A 12,202-nucleotide genomic window follows, 5' to 3' on the forward strand; every position below is an offset into this window, starting at 1 on the left:
CACTAAAGCTTACAGAAATTTCTGATGTAAATAGGCAGATGACCAAAGACTTGTCTTCCAGCTGTGCACCACTGATTACCTATCAGCAGATCATCAGTCCAACACCTACTAAAGGACTGCTGCTCTATGGAATTTTTTTCTGCTTCAGCATATCTATTGTCAACTCGAGAAAATAACTCAATATATTGTGTTATCTAAGGTTAAAGGCTAGATGTATCAGGAAGGTCTGGTCTAGAACTTAAAGATTAAATAGCTCAGTTCAGACTCTACCACTGAGGGCATCAACAGGCCCCATGGCCACTGGCATCCTGTGCTCTCACCCATGGTGAAACTTACTCATAGAGGGAGGATCTGACAGTTTTGCGAATGGGAAGGAGGCATCAGAATCATAAGAACAACGGTTCCCTGTGCAGGCAAGTACACTGATCCTTCCACTAAAAGGCAAGGGGACTCACTGTCACCAGAAGATCCAGAAACTGACACCTCCTACAGCCAAGTCTGTGCCAGTACATAGAAGAAAGCAATCTGTCAAGTGAAACCCAGTATCTACAATATACGTCCTGCAGACTTCAGGCCAGCGCTAGTCAGTTCTATCTACTGAACATCCACTAACAGCTGGACACATTATGGTGTTCTCCATGAAGGTCTCTTCCAGCTCAGTTTCATCCAAAGGAAGTTCACTCCCATGCCCTGAAAATGCTCTGCAACAGGAACTAAATCACAGTAAGTGGGGATGGAGCAGGAGATCCATGGTAAAGGGACATCTCTAACCCCATGGAGCACCCTGGGGCACCAGCACCATGTAGCAGTCTGAATTAATGACCCAACGAGTTGTCTGAAACAGAGGCCCATGAGGGAAAGCGCTAGAAAACACTGCAAATTTCCTTAGGTGTTACCATCATATTGCCAGCATTTTGGGAGCAAAAACCCCTATGATGTTGTGCTTTATCTGTTATTACAGGTACATGAGGAGCTGTTCAGAAGTCATGGAGCCATGAAGCTGAGCCTCCCAGGCTCAGATGCAAAGAGCGTGGAGGATGACCCAACATAAGGGATGCGGATTTTCTATGGCAGCAGTAAACGCAAGCACTAAGATACACACCAATTTTGAGGAAACTCTTTAGCAGTTCAAGATATAAAACTGAAGGCCAGTTACTCTATCGGGTAACACAAAGTGCACTTTGTAATGCCAGTTTGCCATTCCAGAAACACAGAAAGGAACTTAGCAAGTCTTTTGATTTGGCCGAGATAAGAAATGTTACAAATGCAATACCTGGACAAAGACAGAAACAAAGATTGCTGCTAATCCTTGGAGGTGCAATGGGGGCTGCTTCCATGCATGCTGCAAGTTTTCTGGCAAGGTAAGGCATATCCATTTCTGTCTGTATATATAAAACTCAATCTGCTTTCCACATAAACAAGCCTTAACTCAGAGGCTATCACTTTCTGAAAACAAGGCTAAATACTCTGCCACATATCCCAACAAGCTGTTATAAAAGAGCATCTCTGGAGAGTCGACAAGCATAAAGATTTGTGATGAGTAACGTCATGTTATTTTCAAACAGGAGCAAAGCAAGACAAGCTCTTTCCAGCTCACTCAGAGAAAGCCTCCCTGTGGTCTCAGATGCTTACGGAAGCCACACAGGCCTTGCACAGCAGAGTCACATGGAACCTGATCTCACCTGAGCCACTGCAACAGAACTGCAGGCCAGCTTTGACCCGCATATCACTTTCCTCTCTCAGCAGTTCAGTGCTTGACAGCTCCTTGGTTGTCAGTGAGCACACAGCTATCCCTGCACCTCCCCAGAATGATGTGGCTTTGGCTTATCTCAGAAACTAAACTCCATCCTGCCTATTTGACCTCTGTTTGTAGTCAGCTTTACTCCAGGTGAGCAGAATCTTCACACTCACCTTCAGCACAACGTACATGTCAAAAAGAGGTGGCATTTGCAAAAAGAACAAGCAAAAATGCTACTCATTTCTGACTGCCAAACTAAGGGTTCTCCCCTGTGAAAATCTACTGCAGCTGCAGTCATGAGTTAATGTCCCAGTGCCAGGTCCAAACCAGAACTGGGTAGAGCAGGATCTCAATTACTTTCTTGTTCTACATGTCTACAGCAGTAAGGATGTAATGATGTGACATATTACTATACAGCAAGTTACTGAAACTGTATCCCTGCAACAGATACACAGCTTTAGACTCAACCAGCAACTGCATAGAAGCCACAGTGACCTAAGGTGTATAGAATTTGATTAAACATGGCTTTTTACCTAAACCTGAAACCTCTGACTCAAAGAAGTCCAGCAGTGCTGCAGACTTTCCAAGATGGTCTGTATCAGGATTTCCAACCTCCCTCTCCTTTTTTCCTTCACCACTAATATGTTAACACATCTACTTTCTAGGACATTTCTGAGGAAATCAGCCAATTCATAAGACTAAGGCATCTGAAGTAGTAAGTCATTCTATTCGAGAAAAAATGCAATTCATTCTGCTTCAGAATAAACTGCTGCCTGGAAAGGAACCCTCTTTGTGCACAGTGCAGTACCTGTCACAAGCTGAAAACATACTGTTAATCTATTCTTTTAATTAGGTTTTAATAAACAAAAATATTAGCACAATCTGGAGCAAAAAAGCCCTTAAGGAAAATAATCTTTAAAATTAATGATGATTTTTGCTATTAATCAAGACAAAAGAATGCTTTAATTAAAGGACATCAGAGAAATCCCTTATTGAGCACTACCATCAGCTCCTAGTGAAGTTGATGAGAATCCTTCTGAATGTCAAGGCTCACCCCCATGCTCAGATGTTGCAGCACTGCCTTTATCTTCGCTTACTGCTCAACTGCTCTTTGCCAAACAGGTGACTACCATAAACCACAGACAACCGAGGTGGCCAGAACATGTTACACAACTGTTGGGGTTTGTTCCTGGGCACACAGTCAGGTTACTGTAAGGCAGATGCAGCTACATTGGTGCTCACAAGTCATTCAGGTCTGGCTCTTGCAGCTATCCAGATTTCCTCTGGCATGCAGAAATGTCACAGCTCCTATGTGAACACCACAAGCAGTCACTTCCAGGTACCACTGCGTAAGGAAAGAAGTCAAACATGCTCAAGAGTCAGAGCTGTTGCCCCATATAGGAGCAGTTCCTTGAGCAGCAGCCAGCACAGGAAGGGTGCAGGATTCCCAAAGCACATACCTATGGGTCCCTTCTGTCCAAGTCAGCTCCTCCTTCCCCTTTCCTCCATCACCCCCAAATAAGAAGTTGAGGAAAACAAGTGTAAATTGCATCACAGATCTACAGGACAGCTTCATCTCTAGGGAGGCCCAAGCAGAGCCGGAGATGGTTCACAGCTGACCTGAACACAGGATCTCTACAAGATCTTGTAACTACAGAAGGATGAGCTGCTGGAGGCAGGGAAGTAACACAGTAGAAAGCAAAAACTAATGTCTTGCATCAACTTTTTCCATGCACAAGAAGGCTCAAACCTGTAACTCCTCTGTGGTAACACTGAGAAGCAGGCAAGCATTTCAGGTGCATGTATCCAGTCTTCCCTGAATTTCAAGCAACTCCTCCAGTGAATGATTAATGGGAGGGGCAGACAATATGTGTCTGTCTGTTACTCTTGCTGCATTGTTATCTCTACAAGAGGCTCTGGTCTTTGGGCAGTTTCTTTGGCAACAGAAATCCCCAGTTTCAATAGCTGTCACATTGAAAATGTGGGACGCATTGTTATTCAAGGTGTGATACTCTTCCTGAACAGTTCCCCAATGACACATGACACTGATGTAAAGCAAGTTGCTACACATGGCTACTCTGCTGGTGCTCTTAACTCCAGACTGCATTACTACTCTTGTAATATTGACTGCAGTGCCTAAAACCCCAACGTACACACTTGTTCCTTAAAACACAGTTAAGTTTCAGATGAGATTAGAGGCAATACAGGAGAGGAAGGAGTCTAAGGAGTTGGTTTAGAGAGCAAAAAAACTGGAGTTAAAAGACCAAGGAAGCTGATATTACTCTCTAGCCTCTCTCAGGTAGTCTTTGTAACACACTGTCTATAGGCTATTAATTAAATACAGGTAGGAATTAGACTTGATTCTTAGAGAAGAAAGCCCTAATTTTGAATGGATTAAAATAACACTAATAACAAAACACGTAACATCAACTCAAAAGAAAACTACAAGTAACCTGCCATGGGAAACCTTTACCTGTTGCATTTAAGGCCCTGGTCTCTCAGAGGCAGTAGAAAGCAAGCACTTCAATGCCTTTTAACCTCACTAATGTAGCTGGTTAGCCAAGGAAGGAGCTCGGGGTTGGAGAAAGCAGCTGACTCACCTCGTTGTGCTCCAAGCAGCCGACCATCAGCTCAGTCAGGATGACCACCCCGGTCCTGCCCACCCCAGCGCTGCAGTGCACCACGATGGGCGGGTTGCAGGGGTTGCTGCTGTCCAGCACGCTGTTGGTGTGGCGGCGCACCGACTGGATCTCCTCCAGGTAAGCTGCAAAGAGAAAATGCAGGCGGGGTTGCAGACAGCTATATGTCTACATGTAAAAATGGGGAGGAAAACACAACATGGAGAGGTCATTCTTTGTCCAAGTGGCAATAATTCACAGTTTTTACAACATACTGATTATTTTGGCCAGGGTGCAATGAGCAGCACTGGATGCGGCAAATACCAGCTGGGTGTTAGTGATTACTTGGGAGTCTGCTCCTTTAAATTAAATAGTTCTTTTAAAATATTTAATTCTGTTTCCCCCCCTGCAAATCTCCAAGTCCCCAAAGCAGATGATTCTAGACATTACTTACAGCAATCCCCGCCATTAACAGGCTGGGATCAAAACAACAGCTAAGTCCCACTGAAACTACTGCCTGTCAATGGCAGTATCAGATGGAAAGAGAGCATCCATCTGCCCTGATTCTCCCATCCTCCCTCCTCCCTTCTAGAGTGAGGCAGAATCTCACCCACCTCTCTGCTCTGGGTTTGTTTCTCAACAGCTCCCAGCCCTTCTGGGAGTTCATTGTCTGCTTCCCCTGAAGCCATTTCTAGAAAGTGCATGACTCAAGAACAGTTGTCTTGTTTATGGTGTGTTTATCTAATCAAGTGACACAACTACCCTGACCTCTAAGCATCATTCCAGCATAGCCTAGATGCATGACAAAGATGATGGACCTCACCCAGAAACATAGATCCAGATGCATAGCTCTTAGACACCTCACTTCCCACCACCAGTCAGAGTGGGAAGTGAGGTGCAAGCCAAACTTTCCTGCTCTGACTCCTGGTGTCACGGCACTGCAGCCTGGGCAGTCCTTTTGACAGAGGCAGCTGTAGCTAAGGCCTACCAACATCAGAAAAGCTGTGTTTCAATGCACACACTGAAATGGGACTGTATGTGGTGGCAAACAATGGGACGGAGGAAATGAGGACAGTCAGGTTCCAATTACTGTCACACCCAACCACAGCTACAGGGGTTGGCAGGAGAAATAAAGCATGAAACAGAACTAAGAAGTGGACAATAGCTTTGCCTTAAAGCCAGACCCTGTGGCACTCCTTTGCCAAAACTGAAATGTCATTTTTATTTTCTGCCTTGGTGACAGAACTGGGGAAAGAAGGATGTTACTGACATCAAGCTTATTCCATGTAAAAGGAAGCGCACCACTGAAGGACTGTAGCTGTGTCAAGACTGAAGTGGAACTAATGGACCTTCCCGAGGGAGGACTGAGTTGCCTGCAGTTGCAGAGCTGTCAGGAAGTAAGAGGGGCAAGCATCAACAACACATCAGTACACCATATGCTGACTCCTTCAGTGGTAACTTAAAGGTCTCTACATCCCACTCTACTGCAGAGGCAGAGGTGTGGCTTTAGTTAAGTAATGATTGAACTCCTATTACTTAACGGGGTAGTGTTTATTCCTTGGGGAGAAGTAGGAAGCATTATTAACTCAATAGAGATGAATATAATGTCTGTCTTCTCAGAAGTGCATATACTAGGATCATATCCAATTGGGAAGGCTCTTAGCATTTCTCGGGTACCTGTAGTTGGAAGAGTGGAAGTGAGGTCAGATTTACTGCATACGTGATGGAGCCCTCTGCTCCTTTGCAACATGTCTGATGCCCCTGAACAACTAAATGCTGGCTGACAGCAATAACAGCCTCCTATGGAACTGGAGGAGTTGTCCCATATTTCACTGACAAGTGAACCTCTCTAATCACATTTCTGTGCAGCCTAATATCTCCTACACTCATTAGGGAGTTAGGAAGTGATAACTTACACTAACAGATCAGCTAACAGAGGTATTTATGTTAAACTTCCTGAGTCTTTAGCACTGCTGCTGCCTGTTTTTTTCTCCTCTTATGTCAGGCCTTTCAGGGCCAAAATCCTCAATCACCTTAGCTCCTACCTCTTGAATCCCACTTTTTTCTCCAAACCACAGCAAAGTGCAAACTTTATATGCTCAGCAATAACCATTTAATACCAATCCCGGCTGTAACTAGGTGCAGAGCACTGAACCCAGTGTGAGCAGCCTTTGATGTATGTTATGCAAGTTAAAGAAATCTTACATAAAAAGCCTTGGACTTCTTCTGGACACCCATGGTCTGGCCAGTCAGTGTACTGCAAATGCCACACTGTCCTCTCTTGTCCGGAGAGAAGATGCTTGACTTTCAGACCAGTAGTCGCGTAGCAGCCAGAATCTGTGCGGAACTTGGTTGTCACCTTGAACTTCCCGTAAGTGGCTGAGCTGTGCTTAGAGCCCAGTTTGGGCCAATAACGATGACTTTTACTTCTTCCTCCCTCCTTAATAACAAAAGGAAACCCAAACAAACAGAAAAAAAAGCCATTAGTTCCTGCAACTAAAATTCTTTACAGAGGGCATAAAACTCCGCAGGTAAGCCAAGTATTGTTATTTCAAATTGCAGGGAGAGCAAGGAATATCCTACAAAGTAAAGAAAATATGCATTGAAACAAACTCTCAGCCATATATTTTTAAGACTACAAATGCACGAAGAGCTCTTTTCTTGTGGTGAAAGCCAGCTACTGCTTACAACACCTTGGTAGATGCTCTCCTCCTGGAGAAGCTTCTCCTTCTAATGGAAGGAGATTCTCTTCACCAGCTTCTAAGTATGTGCTGTTGATCAGCCTTGGGAACTGGACAGTGACTTGATGTGCTATGGCACTCCCTGTGTCTGCTAACAGCAACCCTGCACAAAGCTGAAGGCAGTGTTAGTTAGCACCATGTGCCGGTTGTTGTAACACAGCACATAGTTCTTGGATTACAATGGAAATAACTGTTTTGCTTGGCATAAGAATAAAAAGATTTCTTCTTCTTTTTTTTTTAACATGAACACTTCTACAGAAACAACAGCTCCTGGTCTCTCTGCAGCTGATAAGAGTGATGGCATGCAGGACTGGCCTTGGGCAGGGGGGAAGTCTGTGTCATTTTAACCAGGAGCAGTTCAGTGCTCTCAGTGGAAACATGTTTGTTTGGCTTGGCCAAGCTGGAGTGAAGCAGGGAGAAGGGGGAGTGCTGCTTGTTTCGCTTTAGAACTTGCCAAACTCAGTATCAGAAAGTTACCATGTCTAGTATTATAGCAGGCATATGTTCAAACAGAGCAAGCGGAAAAAGGATTGTTGATAGAAAGAAGAGGTTCCTGGAGTGGGAAGTGATGATAACAAGAGATCTGCTCTCATCAGAAAGAACGGTGCTCTGTGATTTTACATACCTCCTCAGCTGTGACCATGGCTATAACATTCACCCCCTGTTCCCACACCATCTGCCAGAAGTCATGGCATGTGTGTGGCAGAGGCCCTTGGGTAGCAATATAGTGCCATTCCTCTCCACCTACAGTAACCTGGGGGGAAAAGAACAGAAAATACAGTCAGTGCCCAAATTCTCAGCAGTGCCTGTCCCATTCACTCAAAATTCTGAACAAGAATCACCCTTTGATAAGAGCAAATCAGACAAAACACAATCTTTGGTGTTGCCAAGTTCTTTCTTGAAGCCCATAAAGCGTTGACCAAAACGTCGTCTATTTCTCTTGCCATTGCATCTGGATCATACAGATGAAAAGAGGTTGGTGCTGTTTTGCTGAGGCTCTGTTTCTGATATGGCTTAAAGACAAATAAGCAGCTGACTGACTTCTTGGGCTTTGTGACAGAGCCACGATGAGGGAAAAAGTGGGCAGCAGAAGTGTCCCTATGCATTAAAAAGGCAACCGCATTGCTGCAAATGAACACGGCAGTGGCGTAGTAGAGAGCCTGAGTGCAAATGCCATTTTCCACGATGAAAGCTAAAGAACTCTGCTGTTTGGGATCTCCCTCGAGTCTTTTCCACTCAGGCAAAAAATAACTTCTTAAACAGACACTCATTACACTGAGCACTGCTGAAGATGTGGCCAAGCTGTCCCTAGGGGATGCAGTTATGCCCACACACTGTACATAACGCAAAGCTCGGATGGGCCTCTTGCCAGCTATTAATGAGATCAAGACAGGCTTCATTTCAAGTTAACTCTTCCTCACTCATCTTGAGTTTTTCAGCTTAGAAGCTGCAAGCTACTATGAAGTAAATCCAGCATATTAAATGGCTTTCATATCATAGAATCATAGAAAGGTTTGGGTTGGAAAGGATCTTAAGATCATCCAGTTCCAACCGCCCTGCCATGGACAGGGACACCTCACACTAGACTGTGTCACCCAAGATGCCCTCCAGCCTGGCCTTGAACACAGCCAGGGATGGGGCATTTATCACTTCTTTGGCCAAATTTAAAACGATCTAAAGCTGTACTCATACAAATCTATTTCCCAACACGTAACTGGATTACCAACCACATCTTATAGAAACATTTGCATGACAACAAGTAAGGACATTATCTGTAAAGCACATAAAGGCTTACACACTGTCAATTAGGTAGTGCCCTGAGCATTCCCTTGGAGTTAACCAGTGTAGAACACTGCTTCTTTTACCTGACTGAGGCAGATCGTCATGTAACTATGAAGTTTAAAAATACACCACCAACAAAATGGCTTGTTTATAAAAAAAAAATACAATTTTATGGAGGCTTATTTGCTATACATCAGGAAAGATTTATTAAAAAAAGGTGGTTTTTTTTCCTAACATTTTAGGTAAAAAAGCCAAACCACTTCCAGAGCTACCAGCTCTCAGTTGGAAATATGCTTACCAGCAAAAAGGAAAACCAAACGAAGATGGCAAGGTAAAATATTTTCCCTTCTCAGGCTAAGAGCTCCTAATTAAGCTCCTAATATAAGGAGGAAACTCTTTCCTGTTAGGGTGGTGAGGCACTGGAATGGGTTGCCCAGGGAGGTTGTGAGTGCTCCATCCCTGGCAGTGTTCAAGGCCAGGTTGGACAGAGCCTTGGGTGACATGGTCTAGTGTGAGGTGTCCCTGCCCATGGCAGGGGGGTTTGAACTGGATGATCTTGAGGTCCTTCCCAACCCAAACTGTTCTATGATTCTACGAATTCTCCACATTAGCCCAGTGTCACTGCTCACAACAAAGATATAAATATATATTTATATACTATATATATAAAATATATATAACATACATATTATATACAATATTATATATATATATATATATATGGGATTTATAGATATAAATCCCAGAGATGATGATTTACAACAGGAATACTGACACGTCCACAGCTACGAAGGTGCTGGCGGACAACGCTACAAGGAGCGTTCTGTTTAACCACATACTGCGTTTGAGGTACAAGTCTTTGAACACATCTGCAGAAACAGAATGGACTTCTCTCTTATTTAAATAGCTGCTCATTAAGCTGAGACACTTGGGGTTTTACACTTGTAACTGGCACTTTGTATGATAGCACATTTTTCTCTGCATTGAAAACCATATTAAGCTCTGTGTATCAGCTCATTTTCTTGGTTCTTCCTATGCAGCATTCTTCTCTTTGAATGATGGTTAAAATCTGCAAGACCAACGCAGGCAGACTCAAGTTCTTCTCTTAGGTGGCAATGAACAGAAGCTGCACAGCACTAACCAGCATCCTGCATGTGAACTGCTTTTGTGCTTGCATGCTCACGTGCAGTACTGCTGGGACAGTATTACTGAGCTCTTTCAGTTAATACTGACCTGACCAGTCAAACCAAGTGGTATTAAGAACTTTTTTGCTTGATCCATAAATTTAATCACACTTTTTCTCTCTGGTATAGACAATCTTCATATCTTAACAGCGAAGCTCAGTGGCAAATAAGCAGGATTACACACTATTTCTGAGCAGTGGGAGCTGGAATCCTCCAGGCATGGATCTTATCAGGATGATATAGGAGTCTTTGTCTACTGACTTGTGTTCCAAATATCCAGCCTTCTGGCACATGATACGAAAGGCCCATAAACAGTCTGGAGGGAATGGGATGTCTGGAATGTTTACTGCATTCTAATACCCTAACTGCAGGACATTAAAAACTGACTCTTGGGCTGCAAACACACACATACTGTGCTACTAAGGTAAATCTTGCAGATGAAATTTTACCTTCTAAGCAAAAGCACATCTGCTTGGCTTCCCCATGCAGGGAGAGCAAAATACTGGCAAGGACTCTTGTTATGTGCTAGAACATCTGTGCATGTTCCTAGGTGCAATGTGAATGCGAGAGGTGTCCAATGCTAACACACAAGGAAAACGTGGACTCAAAACTAGCCAAGGAAAATTCTTTTCTGGCTAGTGCTGTTTTGTGAGCATCATTTATGTTAGGAATCTCTTTTTTTTTGTTGGCATCCTACAAAGGAGATGAAAAATTTTGGGCTCAGGAATGCATCGTAGCAATGTCTGATTCTGCAAAACCCCAGCATCTATCTAAGGTGTTCAAGGCCAGATTGCACACACATGGTCTGGTGTGAGGCATCCCTGCCCATGGCAGGGTGCTGGAACTGGATGATCTTAAGGTCCTTTCCAACCCAAACCAGTCTGGGATTCTATGAACAGGAATTAACACTTTAAATCACAACCAAGGAGGCCAGAAAGTCTCTTGAAGTTCTTACACCAGGAAAATACCAACTTAACAGAGGTTTTATTTATTATTTTTGAATTATTCTGTTTTAATTTGGATTTTGACAATGAGAAAAAGTAGACAGCCCTTCTCTGACAAGAGAATCTGTCATCTGAGGGACAGGAGGAAAAGCCAACAAAGGACTTTGCAAATAGTACTGGAAGCCTAAAGAAAACCAAGCAGCTACAGCCATGCAGGATAGTTCATTGGTAAAACCTGCCACGTTTGCAAGTAACAGACCATTTCTTAAATTATTTCTGCATTGAATTAAGAAGAAATCTGAAGTTTCTTGATAAAAAGTTATTTTGAAGCAGAAATTCAATGAAGTATCCAACCAGAGACACGCTAAGGCATAAGGTATTCTCTTTATCAATGTTCTTTCTATCAATGCATACTTAAAAAATCTTTCAGAATCACTAAACTCATCATAAAAGGAAGAAATACAGTATTTTTATATATAATTGCAGTATCTATGTGAATGTGTTACTCTTAACTACATGCTTTTGCTTTGGGCATGGAACTTCATACACGGAGCTCCATCCCTGGGTTCTAAATATCATATCCTATATACTACTAGATGGGAAAAATACTTCAGCCAAACCTCTTGCAGTCTTTGTGGCAGGCTGCACCACTCAGTCACAGGGACTCATTCCATAGGGGCTGCTGCAGTGCGCCACTGGCCTGCAAGGCTACTGGGACTGATAAATCAGTACATACACTGCCTGCACATCCTTTCAGGTGCATGGTCATGACAACCACGTCACATTGCAGGTAGTGGGCTGCTCTAACCCATATTCATGAGGTTTAAGAAACAGCATCTCTTTCTACATTAACCAATGGAGATATTCCCCAACCAGCTGGCAGAGGTGGGCATCAAAAAAAGTAAAGATGCCTCTCTGAAATGAATTCCCAGCCTCTAGCAATTAAATCAGCTCACGCATGCCACTGGCACAGGGTGCCCAGAGAAGCTGTGGCTGCACCATCCCTGGCAGTGTTCAAGGCCAGGTTGGACACAGGGGCTTGAAGCAACCTGCTCTAGTGGAAGGTGTCCCTGCCCATGGCAAGGGGTTGGAACTGGATAAGCTTTAAGGCCCCTTCCAATCCAAACCATTCTATGACGATGATAGGGGACTTTAGAGATGCTGACACAAAGGTACAATGATGCGTTCCAAGTTA

The 12,202-nt window shown here is 43.7% G+C and overlaps 1 protein-coding gene and 1 long non-coding RNA gene across 2 annotated transcripts in view; one reads left to right on the top strand and one right to left on the bottom strand.

Moving 5' to 3' along the window:
* PTPN14 (protein tyrosine phosphatase non-receptor type 14) overlaps positions 1 to 12,202 on the bottom strand; it is a 120,713-nt gene that overhangs the window by 6,869 nt on the left and 101,642 nt on the right. Inside the window, exons 16-18 of the mRNA XM_065679407.1 lie at positions 7,723 to 7,851; positions 6,562 to 6,796; positions 4,339 to 4,502 (exon numbers count right to left, since the gene is read on the bottom strand). Of these exons, the coding sequence (XP_065535479.1) occupies positions 4,339 to 4,502; positions 6,562 to 6,796; positions 7,723 to 7,851 (528 nt within the window). The remainder of the gene's footprint in view (positions 1 to 4,338; positions 4,503 to 6,561; positions 6,797 to 7,722; positions 7,852 to 12,202) is intronic.
* On the top strand, positions 165 to 2,283 carry LOC136014596 (uncharacterized). The gene is made up of 2 exons (XR_010612791.1): positions 165 to 1,361; positions 1,566 to 2,283. It is a non-coding gene; the product is annotated as an uncharacterized LOC136014596 (long non-coding RNA).

This window comes from Lathamus discolor, chromosome 5 (assembly GCF_037157495.1).
Source record: "Lathamus discolor isolate bLatDis1 chromosome 5, bLatDis1.hap1, whole genome shotgun sequence".
Classification (NCBI taxonomy): Eukaryota; Metazoa; Chordata; class Aves; order Psittaciformes; family Psittacidae; genus Lathamus; species Lathamus discolor.